At 40.7% G+C, this 19,079-nt stretch overlaps 1 protein-coding gene across 2 annotated transcripts in view; it reads right to left on the reverse strand.

Moving 5' to 3' along the window:
• ddx43 (DEAD (Asp-Glu-Ala-Asp) box polypeptide 43) overlaps positions 1-19,079 on the reverse strand; it is a 72,812-nt gene that overhangs the window by 22,673 nt on the left and 31,060 nt on the right. For both annotated transcript variants that reach the window (XR_011954963.1, XM_072560139.1), the window contains exons 8-12: positions 15,503-15,613; positions 13,379-13,520; positions 4,216-4,316; positions 3,646-3,733; positions 2,079-2,206 (exon numbers count right to left, since the gene is read on the reverse strand). Coding sequence is in view for 1 of the 2 variants with exons in the window: in XM_072560139.1 (XP_072416240.1) it covers positions 2,079-2,206; positions 3,646-3,733; positions 4,216-4,316; positions 13,379-13,520; positions 15,503-15,613 (570 nt within the window). In the remaining variant the exon portion in view is untranslated. The remainder of the gene's footprint in view (positions 1-2,078; positions 2,207-3,645; positions 3,734-4,215; positions 4,317-13,378; positions 13,521-15,502; positions 15,614-19,079) is intronic.

The following is a 19,079-nucleotide window of genomic DNA, read 5'->3' on the forward strand; positions in this document are numbered from 1 at the left end:
GACTGGGACAACACACATATCCTAGGACAGGAGAAACAAAGGCACGGATGAGAATTCTTAGAGTCATGGCATTCTAACTAGAACTCCATCAATAAACATATTGATTTAGATCTATCTACCTTCCCTTGAAAAAAAACAGATACGATATCACCCACCGTAAGAAACCAAGACCTATAAATAGAGAGGCTGGACATACCACCAGCACTTCACCAGAGACTCTCACTGATGATGTTATCTAGTATGGTGACAAAATATCTGAAAACAAACCTTCAAGCTCAATGAGCTAATTTACATACATACGAAACATTAAACTAAAACCACCCTACACAATGCCACTACAAGTCCAGAAACAAGTCAGAATTCAAGCATACAGAGTAAATAACAACAGGCTTTACGTGAGACTTCATCAACTTTGGTGTAATTAGACAGTGAAAAGCAAATTAGACACGGAAACCTATATCCTGATTGCGCTCGATGAGAAAGGGTGGGAAGAATCTTGCTCCTAAGACTGGTGAAGGGTGGTTGGACATGGGCCTGGTTTCTTTGTTGTAGACTTGATGTGAAGCAATAATGGAACACTCTTCCATTGTGCTAGAAGCACTTCTCTACAGAAGTCCAGCTAGTGATTTGCAATAAACCATCATCCAATAAAGATCAATTAGCGCTTACATTTAAAAGAATTCTCTTTAGAGTTCCACCTTTATCACTGATCTTCTTTTACAGTCAAATCAAATGACCCAGAAATATTTTAATTTATATAGAATCTTACAGCACAGAAGATGTCCATCAATTCAACCATTTTTCCGCTGATGTCTCTTTGATCGAACTATTTAATTTGTCCACACCTCTATTCTTTCTCCATAGCCCGACACAATTTGGTTTTAAAGTACTCAATCCAATTCCCTTTTGAAAGTTACTATTCAGCCAGATACTTAATTTTAAAAATAACCTTGAGATTTGTTTTGGGGTAACTAGGAACTAAATTGAGATTGCATTTGCTGCTACCATTGTTCCCAGCTATAACCACACTACATGAAGTCTGGGACTCTGTTAAGCTGCTAACACTTAGTCAACAAAGTGTTTTAAAATAAAAGGAAATAAGTCAGAAATCAACTATGGGAGAAAATATGCAATTAACCTGCATGTGGAAAATCATACACCTCACGCAGCCCCCATTGTAATGCAATGAACCCTAGTTGTCCTGGCCAATACTTATTTTTCAGCCAAAATGATCAGCAGATTATTTGGTCATCAGCACATTGTTGGCATGGGACTGTGTGTGTAAATTAGCTACCATATTTCTTCCAGCACAACACAGCAAACGACAAAAGTATTTAATTCCACAAACATCCACTCACTCCACCACCAATGCTCAGTAGCAGCAGTGTGTACTACCTACAAGATGCATTGCAGAAATTCATGATAACTTCTTAGACAGCACCTTCTAAACCCATGACCATTTCAGCTAGAAGGGCAACAGATATATGGCAACACCATCCCTGAAAGACATCCAAACCAGTCATCACCCTGACTTCAAAACACATTGCTGCTTCTTTCCTGTCACTTAGTCAAAAGCCTGGAATTCCCTCCCTAACAGCATTGTGAGTCAACCTACAGCACACGCACTGCAGCGGTTCAAGAAAGCAGCTCACCAACATCTTAAGGGCAACTAGGAATGAATAATAAATACCAGACGACCAGCCAGCAATACTCATGTCCCAGGATAAACATAAAACTCGGCTGTGAAAGATTTGGGACATCCTGAAGTCCTAAAGGTGCCAAATACAAATCTTGCTTTCTTTCTCTAATCTGACCTCTTAATTGCCCCAGATCCTGAGCTAGACTATTGCTTCAGGTACTATGCCCTTAAAGAGCAATGAACTGCTATGATTAAATATAGCAGGGTAGCCTTACCCACAGCAACTTAATTGCCATGGGCCTAACATCACTCAACTTTGCATCAACAAGTTCACTGCCAGAATCTCTGAGCTTTTGAAAACTTTCAGATTGTCAATAAAAATAAATGACGAGAATTGAGCTAAGTACACCTCCATGAACATAGTTAGTACCCAACATACGTGAGCTTTCTTCCCACAAAGATGATGACTTTGTCTTTAGGGTTCATGGACTCAATGAAGTGAAGTGTGTAGCTTCTTTTCTCTTCTTCAGGGATAACTAGTACATGCTGTTCCACCGTTTCCACTGCCTGAGAAAAACATAATGAATTTGCTTCCAACAAGCACTCTTCTACTGTGTCATAGAAACACATTCAGTGTGGCAATTTAATTATGGCATTAACAGGTTATGTATTTAGCATCATTGGGAAGATTTAGCAAAGCTATATACTCACAATATTAAGGAAGTACAAGTTGCACTGACACTATATTCCATACCATTTCCTTTTGCCATGTCTTCCCCCAAGATTGTTGAATTTACACAAATTCACATTCCCTAAAACATGAGCATTCAAACTACAGAGAAGACCTTTCAACTTCACCATTTAATTAGAACATGACTGATCAGTAACTCAGATCCATTTACCTGCCTCTGCTCCATATCTTTTGATCCTGAACAAAAATCTATTTTGATCCTTAGCCTGGAAAATTCCAACTGACCATCATCACCAACTGCTTTCTGGAGGAAGAGAGTTTCCGATTTCTAATACTCTGCATGACGAAATGCTTGTGATACCATCTCTCAGCGGCCTAGCTGTAATTTTAAGTTTGTGCCCCTTATCCAAGACTCCTTACTACCAGAGGAAAATATCTTCTCTCTAACTTGTTGAATTACTTCATCGATTCAATCAGATAACCCAGAATCTTCTTAAGTCAAGGGACTGCAATCCCAATTTGTCCAACTTGCCCACATACTAGGGTAATTTAAAACCCCTCAGTCCTAGTTTCTAGTCACCTTGTGCTGTTCCAAAATAACGTTTCAATGCACGATTGAAATAGTTGCAGCAATTTTGTCGAAAGGCCTGTCTGTCTTGACTCCACATGACAGTTTTTCCACTGATTGTAAGTTCATGGAATCCCTTCAGTGTGGAAACAGCCTGTTTGGCCCAACAAGTCCACCTGACCCTCCAAAGAGTAACCCACCCAGGCCCATCCCGTTACTCTACATTTACTCCTGACCTACACATCCCTGAACACTATGGACAATTTAGCATGACCAATCCACCTAACCTGTGCATCTTTGGACTGTGGGAGGAAACCAGAGCACCCTGAGGAAACCCACGCAGACACGGGGAGAATGCGCAAACTCCACACGGACAGTTGCCTGAGGCTGGAATCGAACCCAGGGCTCTGGTGCTGTGAGGCAGCAGTGCTAACCACTGAGTCACTGTGCCGCCACAGTTAATCACTGCGAGCTTTAAAATCACCAACCAGACCAGCTCTTTAAATCATCTTTAACCTTCTGAAAATTTTAGCTGCATTCAGATATGTTAAGTGGACCTTTGAGTAAAACTCAGTCTTGCAGGTTCCTGCACATCCTAAGCTACTTTAACAAACCAAACAGTCAGAATCCTCAATTTAGAAGTGTGACATACTTTTATAATAACCTGCTGCACAAAATACATTATAGTTACTCTCTGAACATGTTCAAAAGCTTGCAAATGAAACCCAATGATCTGCCTTTACTCACTGCTAAATCCAGTGTTCCTACATAAACCATCATCGGATTCTTCAGGTACGATTTTGCTAACCTCCGAACCCCATCAGGCCATGTTGCACTGCAGAGAGAGGAGAAAGAATTAACAACATGTACTTGTCTCTATTGCTGAGCATTCAACTTTCCTTTTTGTAAAGTGCTCCAAGGCTGATTCCAACACGATGTGGGACCATTTCTGTAAGCATGAAACTGTTCTCTTAAGATCTTTCTTCACTCCAACCTGCTTTACAGTTTTCCTGAAAAGATGTTGATTTGACACTATGATGCTCAGTGCCGGAGTACAGTACCAAACATAGCTAACCACCCGCCAAACTCTCTGCATATGGAATGAGCTCCGAGAGCACAGAAAAACATCATTCTGCTTCAGTTGGTTGCAAGCTCAGTGCTGACAATCATTAACCTCCACCCCTAATCCTGACCGGAACACTGAGCCAATTGTACAATGTCTGCCAGTGATTAGTTCTTGACCAATGAACTTGCTTTGTTGTTTTATTTAAAGCAGATTACTCGAGATGAGGAATACATCAGTCAGCCCTTTTCTACCTGGTCATAATGGTCTGTCTATCAGGTCGTATGTCCAAAAGGATCTTCATAATCTGAGGTTCAAATCCCATATCCAGCATGCGATCTGCCTCATCCAACACCTGTTTAAAGGAAGAAGCAGAAAAATAACATTAATCTACATTTTCTGATCAAATGACCAGAAATGATTTTTTTCTGTTACTGTAGTGCAGGGCTTAAAAAGTATCGCCAAACCAGGTTGTTTAAGGGTGAATAGTTAAAGGTTAATTGGACATGACATTCAGCAATTAGAGACATATGGAACATTACTAGCTTACTACAATAAGGGCTTATGCCAGAAACGTCGATTCTCCTGTTCCTTGGATGCTGCCTGACCTGCTGCGCTTTTCCAGCAACACATTTTCAGCTACTACAATAACAGCCTGTTTTGGCTAGGAGGAGAGAGAAATGGGAGAGGGGAGTGTAGGAAGGGTTCCAGAGGCGAGCTGGGAACCATTCCTTTATGCAGTTAATACAAAGCTACTTGGAAGCATTTTGTTTTCTGCACAATGGAATGTCTGGAAAAAGACAAAGTACTATGAACTGGTGATATCAGCACGTAATGTCAGACTTAGAAAAGTATTAATATTAGGGACTTTATCCCACTTGTTGGACTTTCCATATCAGTCTGGGGTGCATGAGACCAGTGTCATGGAATTGGAGGTAGAGCTCCAAGTGCCATTGTCACCAAGTCCCCAATGGCTGAAAGACTGTGTGACTACAATAACAGCCTGTTATTGTATTTCTATTAGAGAGATTAAGCTAATAGATTTGCTCATTAGTTTGTGTATGTGTTAAACAGATTAAGCTAATAAATTTGCTATGTGTTGAAGCACACGTATTTTCTTGTATTTATTTTAATGAGACTTTTAAAAATATTCAACAAGACGGATTCCGTGGCGGGGGAAACATTCTACATCTCAGAATGGTCCTCTAACGATGGGTTCGGTGTGCAAGTGAACTGGTTGGCTGGGGTTAAGGCCCGTGAAGTTTATTGGAGGGGATTGGTGGGAGGTAGAGGATTTGGCGCAAAATCTCAAGGGGCTATTCCATACCAAACAGGACTGACTGAAGGAAGTAGGTTTCCAAAAGGAAACCTAAGAGTTTCACGCCAATGAGGTGGATTTTGCTGACCGGCCTCTGTATGTTGTTTTGGGAGGAGCGAAAAGTAAAGGAGGCGAGCAGTACATTGACTATGAGTAGATCAAACTGAGGAGAGGCAGAGCAGTATAGCATGCAGTCCAGCACTAAAAGCAAACAAACAGGGGTGGGGGAATCGAGAGAGAGAGAGAGAGAGAGAGAGAGAGAGAGAGAGAGCGAGCAAGCGAGATGGAAAAATGAGGATACACAGTGTACACAGCAAATTCGTTGTGTGAAGCTATGAGATATAGTCAGTATAGTTTGGACAAATGAAATTAGTTATGCATGGCAGCTGCAAGTCCTCAGAGATGGATCTCAGAATTGCTTCCACAGGCAGGACTTGACTGAAAAGCTGGACTGGTGTCATGGTTGTTGAATTAAGGATAATAAATATTTTTTTGTTCGATTTCTGCTGGTTCTGGAATACAAGTCATTGGATGTGAAACTATTTGCACATCTCACAGTTTCTACAGGTAAAGGATAAACAATGTTAAAACTGAGAGACTCTTGTGACAGTGGTAGTGTCCCTACCTAAGGCAGGAGGCCTGGGTTCAAGTCCACCGGCTGTCAAAGCATATTACTATCTGTGAATAGGCGTGTTAGAAAATGTCTAAAGTTAAAAGTTAGATTGGAAGAAAATTTCCACAAATTTAGGAGTGTGAGAGAAAGGGGAAGAGTGCGAGAGAGAGAGAGAGAGAGAGAGAGAGAGAGAGAGAGAGAGAGAGCCCAGCATTTGTGTTTGACCAAGGCAATAAATCCTCTTCCTCTAGATGTGAATGCTTTGAGTGTACACAGTGAACTGTTAACCTTTTGTGATCTGGTTCATACGTGCTTTTATTGACTGGCTGCCAAAATATTGTCTTTTGTCAGCTGTGTTCTTCCCCCCAGTGCTCAAGATCTGGCAAGGCTTTTATATTTTTTGGAAAGTCCAACAAGTGGAATAAAGTTCCCATGATTAATATTATTCTGAATCTAACATTACGTGCTGATATCACCATTTCATAGTACTTTCTATCTTTTTCCAGGCATTCCATTGTGCAGAAAACAAAATGAGTCCAAATAGCTTTGTATTAACTCAAAGTTTATATTTTGAGAGTGCATAGTGTAGAGTGCAGTTGGAACATGGATGTCTGAGTTAAATGTCCCATTAAGGAATAATCAGTAGTTCTGTCAAGAACCTGCTAGGAAATGTTTATTTTGGAATTACTTTCTTAATGGCTTGGTGAAAATTTACCTCTTGCAATTGACTGAAGACATACAAAACCAAATGAAGAAAGGAAATTAAGTTAAAGTTATTCCCTCTTTCCTTAAAATGCTGTACTGCCAGTGCTGTACTTAATTTGAAGAAAAAGTCCTGGATAAACAGCAAACATCAAAATCGTTGTGATTGAATTACTGCCTTTAGAATTTCATTTTCTGGTCTTCTAAGGACTGTAATATTTGTAATTGTTGTAACATATGAGTGAATCTTTAAGACTGGGTAATAAGATTTGCTCATCTTAATCATTTGTGAGCATCAATTGGTGCTCTAAAAATGGGGAAAACTAAAATTTTGAGAAGGCAATTCTCTTTGAACAGATTTATCTGATGGCAAAAAACAAAACACGCCAGGCAGAAATCAGTGAATAGACAACATCTGGGACTGTTATCTTGTAAGACAAGGTGCATAATCTTGAGAATGTAGCTGACAGCACTTCCCCAACTGTTCCATCCCTGTGTAGTGAGACAAAGCCAGTGTGTAATGTCATCCATGAGCCAGAAGGACTGTACAAAGGAGGTAGGACCCTTATGCACAGTTAGAGATAAGATCAGCAAGTCTCTTTCAACTCCAAAGTTAAAGAAGCTCTCTGTGAAAATTGGATTTTATTCAGAGTTCCCATGGCAGTCACAAGGCCAGTATTCCTTACATTCGACAGAAATCAGTAGTAAAACAAAGTTACCCGAAAGCATCAGAGGCTCAAGACTTCCAAATCTTATTTCATTAGGAAGTTTTACAAATGTCTTTAAAGAGAAGAGTTGTGAAGAAAATGCTTTAGCCTGCTCTCAAAAACATAGATAAACCTTTTTGGAAAGCATCGAATTTGAACTCTGAATTGGCACTGAGGAATGTTTTGTCTATTTACTCATTAACTTGAAGTGGTTTTCAAAGAAAGAACTAGGAAAGCTTTTCTTTAAGACCATAGATATTTAAAATATTGCCTGAAATTATCAGAAGATCTTGACAGTATTTTTAAATCAAATACATGAAAGTACGACATGACATCACCTGATGACTTAGGCTCTGCCTCTTCTGGGACGAGCTGGGTTAACTCTTTCTGCTGACAGTTTTAAATGTAGACAAACAGGAAGCTGGAAGACGACAGCAAGCCAGGCAGCATCAGGAGGTAGAGAAGTCAACGTTTTGGGTGTAACCCTTCTTCAGGATGTTGCCTGCCTTGCTGTGTTCTTTTAGTATTCTGATGGTCTACCTTGGATTCCAGGATCTGCAGTTTTTTTCGTCTCGGACAGTTTTAAATCTTCTCACACGTCTTCTGTATGATGAAATATATGATTTTGGAAAGGACAAAATTCTAGACTTCCAAATATTACAGATATGTTTAGATATTACTAACCCACTGGGTTTCTTCCAGAGAAACAATGTTTTTTTTAGTTTTTTGAACAGGTTTCAAGAACACACCATAAGAGCTGGAAGTTTTTGAAAAATAGGACAACCTTGAACTGACTACAATTTTGAAAATTCACTGTTTAAACATCACCAAGCCTAAATGTACGATTCCTGAAATTGGGATTGATAGAAGTTGCTATTCAAGCACATGATGGGAAAGTCAATTGATTTTTAGGAGGACAAATAAATTTAAACCTTTACATTTTAATATAAAGCCAAGAGCCAATAGAAGCAAACAGTTTGAGTGGTTTAAATGTGCATCAGAATAAAATGGGATAGATTGCTCAGGAAGAAATTAATTAGCTCAACACCACAGCGGAGGCTGTACATAAAATAAATCCAAATCTGTTGTTAATTTTGAATTTAGAATTATTTTGAAAGAAAATTTGAGTACAAATTAGTCACTTACATTTTAGAAAATTGTATGTACTTTTTGTAATAAAAACCAAACCAGTGAAATTTGTAGTGCTTGAAATCACAAGCATTAAATATTCATTTGTCACTTTTAAAGGTATTGTGAAAACATGCTTGTGTTTTTTCTATACATTAAAGTTTTCACTAGTTATAATGATAATTGATGTGGGCCATACTTTGAATTAAAAGAATAGTGACAGGGAACAAGTGTCACAGCATCAAATGGAAATGGGGGACACTTACTTTGGATATAATCCATTTAGTTACACTCAATGAAATCAAACTGTAGTTTTCTCTTGGAAATGTGTGTGGGCTTGCTGGTGGGTTTTTTCAAAAGGAAACTGAATTAGATGATTTGGCCACCAAGTAGAACACTGGGACCAGGCAACGATGGTACACAGGCACCCTCCACCTACATGTGATCTTCCAAAAAAAATCGCCTGAAAGTCAAAGCTATATGGCATGATCTTGGGATCTACATGTAACCGTACAAAAGAGATGGTTACATCTGAAGTAACAAGTATGAGCTAATACTTGACAAAAATGCATTGAACAATGGGTCTTAGACATGCACAGCTACTTGATAAAATGGCTATTGTAGCTTGAAAGAATACAAAAAAAAGGGTGTTAAAATGATAAGGCACTGACATAGTCCATAGAGAAACTGACTTTAAAACAATGAAAGTAGTATTTGTGAAAAGGAAGTAAAATGAAAACACAAAAGAGTGATTGACTACTGTGTCAAAATGTTACAGAGATGAAGGGTCGTGCACCCTGAGGGGGGAGTTATGATGGGTTGAGTGGAAGGCCCATCAAATCACATAGTTACCCCACCTTCAGTGGTTGTATGGCACATGTACCCTGGTGCTCAAACCAGTAGGTGAAAGTGTAAGGTTTAAAGACTGTTAACATATGTGAAAGAAGGCTGAGCTAAGATTCAGTTGGTGGCAGAGAGTGGAGTAAAGGATCCCTGGGAGCCAAAGCAGAGGGTAATGCCCAGAGCAAGGAGTTGACCTCAACAGAGTGTTGCAGATTGGCACATGCCAAGGTCCAGTTCTACATGTTGAGGGACGCATTAAAGCTTGGGGCAGCTGCTGCCAAAGCGCAGTGGGGAAAGGCCACTCGGAGGTCTTCCTGCCCAAGTTAAATGGGGGTTGATGCAGTTATTGGACCATGTTCCCTCCCCCATCCCCACCACACCGGTGCCTCAAATGTATGGAAAGGTAATCTCGCATAAGAAAGAAATGCCTTAATTTTGTTTGCTAAATAGTGTCACACTCCATTGTTTGTTTGTTTCTTCATATGGTACTGTACAGAACCAAACTGCTTCAGTGACTATATATATTTAGTTTTTTTATTTTTGTGGAATGTGAGTGTTGCTGGCTGGCCAGCATTTATTGCCCTTCTCTAGTTGCCCTTGAAAAGGTGGTGGTGTGGTGCCTTCTTGAACAGATGGACCAACGGTTCAAGAATGGTCATGTTGCGGTTGTAGAGGACATTGGTTAGGCCATGTTTGAAAGATTGGGGGGTGGGGGGGGATGCAATTCTGGTCTCCTTCCTATAGGAAGGGAGTTATGAAACTTGAAAGGGTTCAGAAAAGATTTACAAGGATGTTTTCAGGGTTGGAGGGTTTGAGCTTACAGGAGAGGCTGAATAGGCTGGGGCTGTTTTCCCTGGAGGGTCAGAGGCTGAGGGGTGATCATATAGAGGTTTATAAAATCATGTGGGGCATGGACAAGGTAAATAGACGAGGTCTTTTCCGTGGGGTGGGAGAGTCCAGAACTAGAGGACAGATTTAGGATGAGAGGGGCAAGCTTTAAAAGGGACCTAAGGGGCAACTTTTTCCCTGCAGAGGATGCTGTGTGTGGGGAATGAGCTGCCAGAGGAAATGGCGGAGGCTGGTACAATTACAACATTTAAAAGGCATCTAGATAAGTACATGAATAGGAAGGGTTTACAGGGATATGAGCCAAATGCTGGCAAATGGGACTAGATTAATTTAGGATATCAGGTCGGCATGGATGAGTTGGACCGAAGGGTCTCTTTCCATGCTGTACATCTTTATGACTCTATGACGGTAGCTCACTACCACCTTGTCAAGGGCAACGCGGGATGGGTAATAAATGCTGGCCAGCCAGCGAGCGATACCCACAAGAATGAATAACCAAAAAAAAAATTCAACGTGGACGCAGGATACTGAAATCTAGCAACATAGTCACTGCTGGTTTGAGGACTCAATCACTGGCAAAGATAGCAGATCACAATGACACTTGGACTTGCTAACTTTTGAAACAGTCTCAGAAATGCAGAGAGGAACTGCCCAGATATACTTGTCCTGCAGAAATAACACCCTCCTACCAGTGGTGGCAGGATGTACATATGCATCAATAAATGTGCAGCTTCAACAATAAAAGTGAACAGAGAAATTTATGATGGAAAGATGGAAAAATAGAAAGTCTGACTTTAAAGCAAAGACTGAATGCAAGATGCACCCTGTTTCCTCGACCCAACTCCAATTCACCGAATTTCAAATATAAATGTGATTGTGTTAATTCTTCATTCATAGGACCTGGGAATTGCTGGAAAGGTCAGCATACTTGGCTAATCCCAATTCCCTTTGAGGTGGCGGCAGCAGTGGACTGCTTTCTTGAAACACTGCAAGTTTTATAGAATATGTACTTGCAACGTGTTGTGAAAGAAGGGAGTTCTAGGATTTTGACAGCAAAGGAACGACAAAGTAATTTGAAGTCAGGATAGTCAGAGACTTGGAAGGAAGCTTGTTGCCATGCACTTTCCCTTATTTTTCCTGAGTGATGATGATTGCACATTGGGATGGTGTTATTGAAGAACCATCTATAGTGCATCTTGTAAATGGTAGTGCAGGGATAGAAAGCTTAAGGTAGGCACCGATCAGGTAGGCTGCTTTGTCATAAAAGGTGTAAAGCTTCTTTGGTGTTGTGACAGCCATATTCACCCAGGCATCACTTTCCTAATCAATGTCTTGTTGGAATGTTTAAGTAGTGGAGAGAGGAGTTATCCACTGTAAGTTTCCCAGCTCTTGTAGCCACACCATTTATATCAATGTTCTAGTTCTGTTTCTAGTTGATGTTGATAGTGGGCTATCTGACAATGGCATTGATTGCCAAGGGGAAAGTGTTCAGATTCTCTCTTGCTGGGGATGGTCATTGCCTGACAATCAAATGGTACGAATATTACTTGCACTTATCAGCCTAAGCCTAGATGTCATTCAGGTCTTGCCGCAAATTATTTTCTGATGCGTTGCCAATAGGAATGAGCAATCTTCTGCAAACATCCCCATAACTGTCCTCATGGAGGGAACGTCATTGATGAAACAGTTACAGACATCAGGTGTAGGGCACTAACCTGAGGACCTCTGCAGCAAAGAGACTGACTAACCAATGCATAATAATCCAATGGTCTGGAGCTGGGCTGATAGGAGGTGGAATTACCCACGCTACCTCTAACTAACAGGCTGTGGCATCAGTGACCATTCCCTGTGATAAGGACTGATATGAAGACAAGCTTCTTTGACAAAAAGGACCCAACATAGATGTTTGCTCCCGTATAATTAACACTCTAAAAAAAAAGCACCTGAAACAGTTTGAATAAAACGCCATCTACTGGGAAACAAATATACCGCAATGCAGCTCCAGAGATTTCTCCAGCCATTTACAGATGAGTCGACCTTTAGGTACTTCCTTCAAGTCCTGTCTATCATTCAGACATCTATTTGATTTAGAATTTCAATTAAGACTGGTTAAACCAAGCAAAATCTAAACAATGTAACTGTAATGTGAATCACAAATGCAACGTCCAGCAGTAATGTCAGAATCTGTAAGTTCTTTTGAAAAGGTTGGAGACTGGGTTGAAATTCGTTCTGGCTCGACAGCCTGAAAGTCCTTCTGCCAGCTGACCATCAGGATTCAGTATGAAATGAGCTGAGTCAGTCTCAGCACTGACAGCCCAGAGAACTAGCTCTGAGCAGCCTCAGCTCCAATTCTGATGAAGAGTCACTGACCTGTAGGATAAACTTTATTTCTCTTTCTCTCTCTCTCGGTCTCACACACACACTCTACAGATACCAGCTGACCATTTGCAGCATTCTCTTTATTTCTCAGGTAGATAACTAGGTGGCTGGTTTGGGAACAGAGACATATGCTAGTGTGTCTGACAACCAATCAGAATAGTTTCATGCCAACAATTTAACATAAGGAACAGTGAAAATCTCAAGTCTGACACTCCCATTAGCAGGTCAGTCCCAATGGAATGCTCCATGTCAGAGGGTCAGTCTCAAGGAAGCAGCCCACCGTTGCAGAGCCATTCCCGAGGGAGCCATCTATAGCTGGTACCATTCCTCAGATGAAATAGCCCTACACAAAGAGCAGTGTATGTGAAAGAACCACCTAAGTACCAGCTCTTTCTTCTTTATACTTGATTAGTGTTCAGAGCAATTTCCAGTATACAGTAGTCGACAAGCAGGCCAGTATGAATGCTGGTTGGAGAATGGCCTTTTTTCATCAGTAAATCTGGGGTCACTCTGACAAGAGCAAACTTGCATTTACACATCAATCCAGATGGTGCAAAAACATGACATCTACTTGTTTATTTCAGAAGTACACACCAAGTTACTTTATAGGTAAGCATATAGCAAAATGCAACAAAGAGCAATGAACATAGTGATTAGTTGATAGGAGTTAATGTTAAGGTGTTATTCACTCTTGTGGGATCTTCTACATGGGACTAGTTTAACACCTCAGGTGAAAGGTGACCAGCCAAGGCACCGCCATGCACCCTTGGCTGCAGCCCTCTGACACTGACCCACACCCTCAATGTTAAATAAAGTATTCAAATGAAAACAGGTGAAACCTGGGGTTAAGTTCTGCTTCACTTCCCCTGCTCACTCACCAAATATGTGATGCTCTTCAGATTGATGAAATTGTTCATTTGAAGATCATTCAACCGTCCAGGAGTTGCAATAACTATGTCCACTCCTTTTGTTACAAAACTGATCTGATCTTTACGGCTTCCTCCTCCATAAATACAAATGCTGCAGATTTAAACATCTGACAATTAAACACAGATCAACACAGTTCGAGGGTATTGAACTCCTTTCAATAACATATAACGGTGCAAAAAAGAAAAAAACATCCCTTGTTCAAGTGAACAAATCTGGAGCTCGAGTTCCCACTGGGATTGTCCTGATCTCCCACTATAATTTTATTGACATGTAAAATGCATCACTGGAGTGCGGCATGTATGCTAACAAAAACAGGAACTAATTTTCTGATCCTGTTTGAGATATAACAGGGGCACCTTCAGAACAGCCCTCCCAAATCAACGCCCACTACTTCCTGAAAAGCTGTTGAGAAACATAGCCTGACATGAATCACTATCCACAGACCACATTTAGAGTATTGCGAGCAATTTTGGCCCCATGCCTCAGGATGGATGTATTGGCCCTGGAGCAGGTCCAGAGGAGGTTCATGAGACTGATCCCAGGAACGAAAGGCTTAACATATGAGAAATGTTTGAGGACTCTGGGACTATATTCGATGGACTTTAGCAGGGTGAGGGGGAACTCAATTGAAAACTTACAGAATACTGAACATCCTGGACAGACTACACGTTGGGAAGATGTTTCCATTGGCAGGAGAGAGGAGAACCAGAGGGCATAGCCTTAGAGTAAAAGGGAAGACCTTTTTGAACGGATACAAGGAGAAACCTCCTTAGCCAGAGAGAGTGGTGAATCTGTGGAATTCATTGCCATGGAGGGCTGTGAAGGCTAGGTCATTGAATATATTTAAGACAGAGGTAGATAAGTTCTTGATTGCCAATGGGATCAAAGGTTAAAGGGAGAAAGCAGGAAAACGGGGATGAAAAGCCTATCAACCATGATAACCTGGTGGAGCAGATGGGCTGAATGGCCTAATATCTGCTCCTATGATCTTAAGGTCTCCCCAAGGTGGTGGAAGATTCCCAAAATTGGGCAGAAACTGAAGGTATGGTTACCTGAAGCAAAAAAAAAGGCAGATGCTGAAAATCCAAAAGGGAGAGAAAAAAAATGGCAAATACTCATCAGGTCTGGCAACATTATATTGGTAAAAACAATGACTGCAGATGCTGGAAACCAGATTCTGGATTAGTGGTGCTGGAAGAGCACAGCAGTTCAGGCAGCATCCAAGGAGCTTCGAAATCGACGTTTTGGGCAAAAGCCGATGAAGGGCTTTCCTGATGAAGAGCTTTTGCCCAAAACGTCGATTTCGAAGCTCCTTGGATGCTGCCTGAACTGCTGTGCTCTTCCAGCACGACTAATCCAGAACATTATATTGGTGCTGCCTGACCTGGAGTATTTGTAGCATTTTCTGTTTTTACGGCATTTTTTTTGGAATTGGAGAATTGGTTATTAAAAAAAAACCTGTTGCACCTTCTGTTATTCGTTCAGTTTAATGTCCTCGGTATCAATAATACCACCTGCAGTTGGACACTTCCAGCTATTTGCAGCGCCACTCTTATGTGGGGCTGAATACTGAGCACAGCAAGACTTAACTCAAGAAAGCTGCAATACAGATTGGAATCAGAGGCCCTGAGAAACATTTCTTGCTATGCTTCGTTACAACATTTTACATTTCCCAGTGTCTGAGAAATGGGACCTAGAGATGTTCCGGTCATGGTTCAGCACAGATGGTTTTATCCGCTGTGGCCATTTCTCATGCTGTCGGTCTGAGAAACATTAAGGTGTACCGTATGTGCAAACAAACTGCACCATTTAATATTCATCTTGCAGGAATGTTAGTGTTGTTGATTTGATATTATTGAAGGTACTGTGGATTTGAGATTTGAACATTTGAAAATTCATCACTCAAAATTCACTGAGTAGCCAAAAATGCAAGCCTTCACTCCACCATTAAATATCTTGTTGGCTCCAACTGCTAGAGCAGGAGAGTTATGGTGAGGTTTACAAAGACACAACAGGACATTTGGAAGCAATTTTCTCTAACTGTTAAAGTACTGCACAGCTATCATCAGTACCTCTTAATTCCTTTGTAACTGTACTTGTTGCACTCTTCCTGTATCTGAAGAGCAAGCTCTCTTGTTGGAGTGAGTACCAACATCCCTGGGCCATCACCTTTCTCCCGCTGCCTAAATACAAACAGAATTGTTACAGACTGCAGGTATGGTTTAACCTAATGGTAAACAGGATGGTCCTGCTCAGCCAGATGGCACTTGAGAAGTTTCAAGGCATACACTTTTCAACGCAACAAAGAAGCCAGGTCTTAGCCTTGTGCAATGTGATTATTAATGTTTCAGTGTGATCAAAATTTCAATGTCTCATTTGACACCAGATAAATGTAATCGTTCGATAACGTTCCCAATTTACCAGAAAATCCAAGAATAAAGAAAGGACTACTTATCCAACAGAACTGTTGTAGCTATCTGCAGTCAGTAACCTCTAAATGCAGTCACAGCATAACAACTGAAGGAGCTATAGGATAATTATAGTGGCGCTAGCTCACTAATTAATGATTAGCTAGAGAAATTTACAGCACTGGATAAGGCCATTCAGCACATCTTACTGCTGTTTTGAAGAGTCATCATAATTACACTAAGCTTTTTCCATAATTCAGCAAGTTTCTCATGGTCAAATACCTGCCAAATTCACTCAATGAGCTTCCATCACTTGTTCAGGTAGAGCATCCCAGATCCTAAGAACTGCAGGAAATAAAATTCTCCTGTATCTTCCTACTTATCCTAATGATTTTGATTTACAACCATTGAATATTGATCCTCTTGTCAAAAATAACAAATTTCCCCAATTTGGTTGACCAAAGCCTTTCATTATCTTGAAAATTTACAAGAGGTCACCTCTCCACATTTTTCTAAACATTGTACATCTCTGAAGTGTCAGAATTGTCTACAAGAGGTCACCCTGGCCTAACCAATGATAAGTTCCAGCATGATCTCTATGCTTTTATATTCCATTCCTCTGATTATAAATCAAGTAACCCAAATACTTTTCAAGAACTATATCAAGTTATCTGATGTTTAAGGAATTCTGTATATAGGTATCAAGTCTCTTTCTTCATCCACATTCCAGAATAGTGCTATTTCTAGTACTCTTTCCATATTAGTTCTCCTGACACTTCACACTTTCTCATGTTAAACTCCAATCTGCCATATTTCTGCACATTTAATCAGACTATGATGCTAAAGTCTATAATTATCCTTATTAGTGCAGTAATCTCACTGAGGATTACAGTGACGTAAACACATCAATTAACAATCTCAGTGTGGTAATCTCATGAGGAACTATACAAGGCACAATTAGCATTTTCAAATGTGAAGGCGTTTAAATTTTGATCCGTTTATACTGCACTAAATTCACTTCAACATTTACTTTAAAAATTACAGATTTTGTAATTTGTCACAATGATTTTTCTTCCCCACAGTTTTTTTTTGCTACATCAATTATATTGGTTCCATATCACATGTTGTACACTGGTTTCACTTCCTGTTACAAAACTGAAAATCTAAGCTAAACTTGTTGAGACTACTAATGTTTCACTTGAAAGAAACAACACCAGACTTGAACTTTAACATAAGAGAAATCTATTACTGAATAATGTCTAAGATAGTCTCAGGAATGGCTGTCTTGAATTCAGATAGGAGAACAGAATTATAATGTTTAAAGCAGTGTTGGGTACAGATTTCAATTGTCACACTGACAATAATCTTTTCAGCAGGGCTACTTGTTTAAGTCACATGCTTGTGGTGTGCTAAAGCCAAGCAATTAATGCAAAGAAGTACACTCAGCAAAGCCACTAACCCTGCAGTTTATGCAAAGCCCAGGGTTAATCTGGCAGTCTGTCTGAAAACTGACAAAGTACAAGAATTTTCATGACTTCTCAGACTTTCTGTTGAGTTTTAAACTTAATTTTACTGCTACTCCAATGATTACTATCGAATTTCACAGCAAAAGAGGCCTGTTCAGCCCCTCGTACTAGTGCCAGGTCCGTGCAATTACATCACACACGTATCTCCAGCCCTCTTGGTCCCCATTACCTCGCAACCCCATCCCTCTCTCCAAATAATCTCTCCCCTCAGAGGCATTCACATCACCTACATCCTTTCCCTGAATAATCACCTAGTCCCATTCCTCATCATTTCTGTGACCTCCCCATCATCCCCATATCCTCTCTCTGAACTGTAGTCCCATTCCCCATCATACCTGTTCCCCTTATGTCAATCTCAATATCAGTCCCCAACATCCCTGCTCCCGCGTCTGAACAATTTTTCATCATCCAGGTTCCCTCTCTCACCAATTCCATGTCCACTTGGTCCCATTCTCTATCCCCCCTCCCCTCAGATCATTCACCCCTTAGTCTTGTGCCCTCCATGTGAATCACTTTGCCACTGGTCCAAATTTCCACCATCCATGTCTCTTCATTCTGAATAATCTCACCCTCAGCCCATTCCCATCCGCCTATGCGGTCTCTCTCTCTCTCTCTCTGAGCAACTTCTCCTACTGGTCTCACTCTCCATCCACCTTCATCTCACTACATAGTTTCCCCTCTGCCACACTCTCCATCACCCCTGTAGATCAGTTGGTGAGTGAGCTCTCCTTTCAGTTCTAGCCCCGTGCCCTTTTACAAAAATTAGCATGAAGACTCTGCACCTTTCATTATTTCAATTGCTCCACACCCAGCAGCATTAAAACCCTTCCATTTGCTTTCTATGCAATTTTATTGACAAGGTGCTGATCTGAAATCAATGTCATCTTGTTACTGACTCAAACTAATGCAAGCTACATTCCAGAACGTCCCCAATGTTCTTTCAAGATGCCAAATAGACAATCTTTAATAGTGATTTCTGGTGTTAGGAGAAATTTCCCACACTTGATCTATGGATGTAGATTTGCTCGCTGAGCTGGAAGGTTAGTTTTCAGACATTTTGTCACCATACTAGGTAACATCATCTGTGAGCCTCTAGATGAAGCATGGTGGCATGGCCCGCTTTCTATTTGTGTGTTTAGGTTTCCTTGCGTGGATGACATCATTTTCTGTGGTGACATCATTTCCTGTTTTTTTTCCTCAGGGGGTGGTAAATGGGATCAAAGCCAATGTGTTTGTTGATAGAGTTTCGGTTGGAATGCTTCTAGGAATTCTCGTGCATTTCCCTTTTTGGCTTGTCCTAGGATGGATATGTTGTCCCAGTAGAAATGGTGTTCTTCCTCAGGCTGTATGTAAGGATGCTAGTGAGAGAGGGTCATGCCGTTTTGTGGCTAGTTGACGTTCATGTATCCTGGTGATTAGTCCAGGGAAAACTTCAACTGGGACTACACATCCATCCTAGGACAAGCCAAACAAAGACATGCACGAGAATTCCAAGAAGCAAGGCATTCTAACTGGAACTCTAACAACAAACTCATTGACCTGCATCCTATTTACCACCCCCTGAGAAAAGAGAACAGGAAATAACATCACTACAAAAAATGACATCATCCACACAAAGAAACCTAAACATACAAATAGAAAGCAGGCCATGCCACCAGTGCTTCATCTGGAGGCTCACTGATGTTACCTAGTATGGTGACAAAACATCTGAAAAC

The sequence above is a fragment of the Chiloscyllium punctatum genome, chromosome 3 (genome assembly GCF_047496795.1).
Source record: "Chiloscyllium punctatum isolate Juve2018m chromosome 3, sChiPun1.3, whole genome shotgun sequence".
Lineage (NCBI taxonomy): Eukaryota > Metazoa > Chordata > Chondrichthyes > Orectolobiformes > Hemiscylliidae > Chiloscyllium > Chiloscyllium punctatum.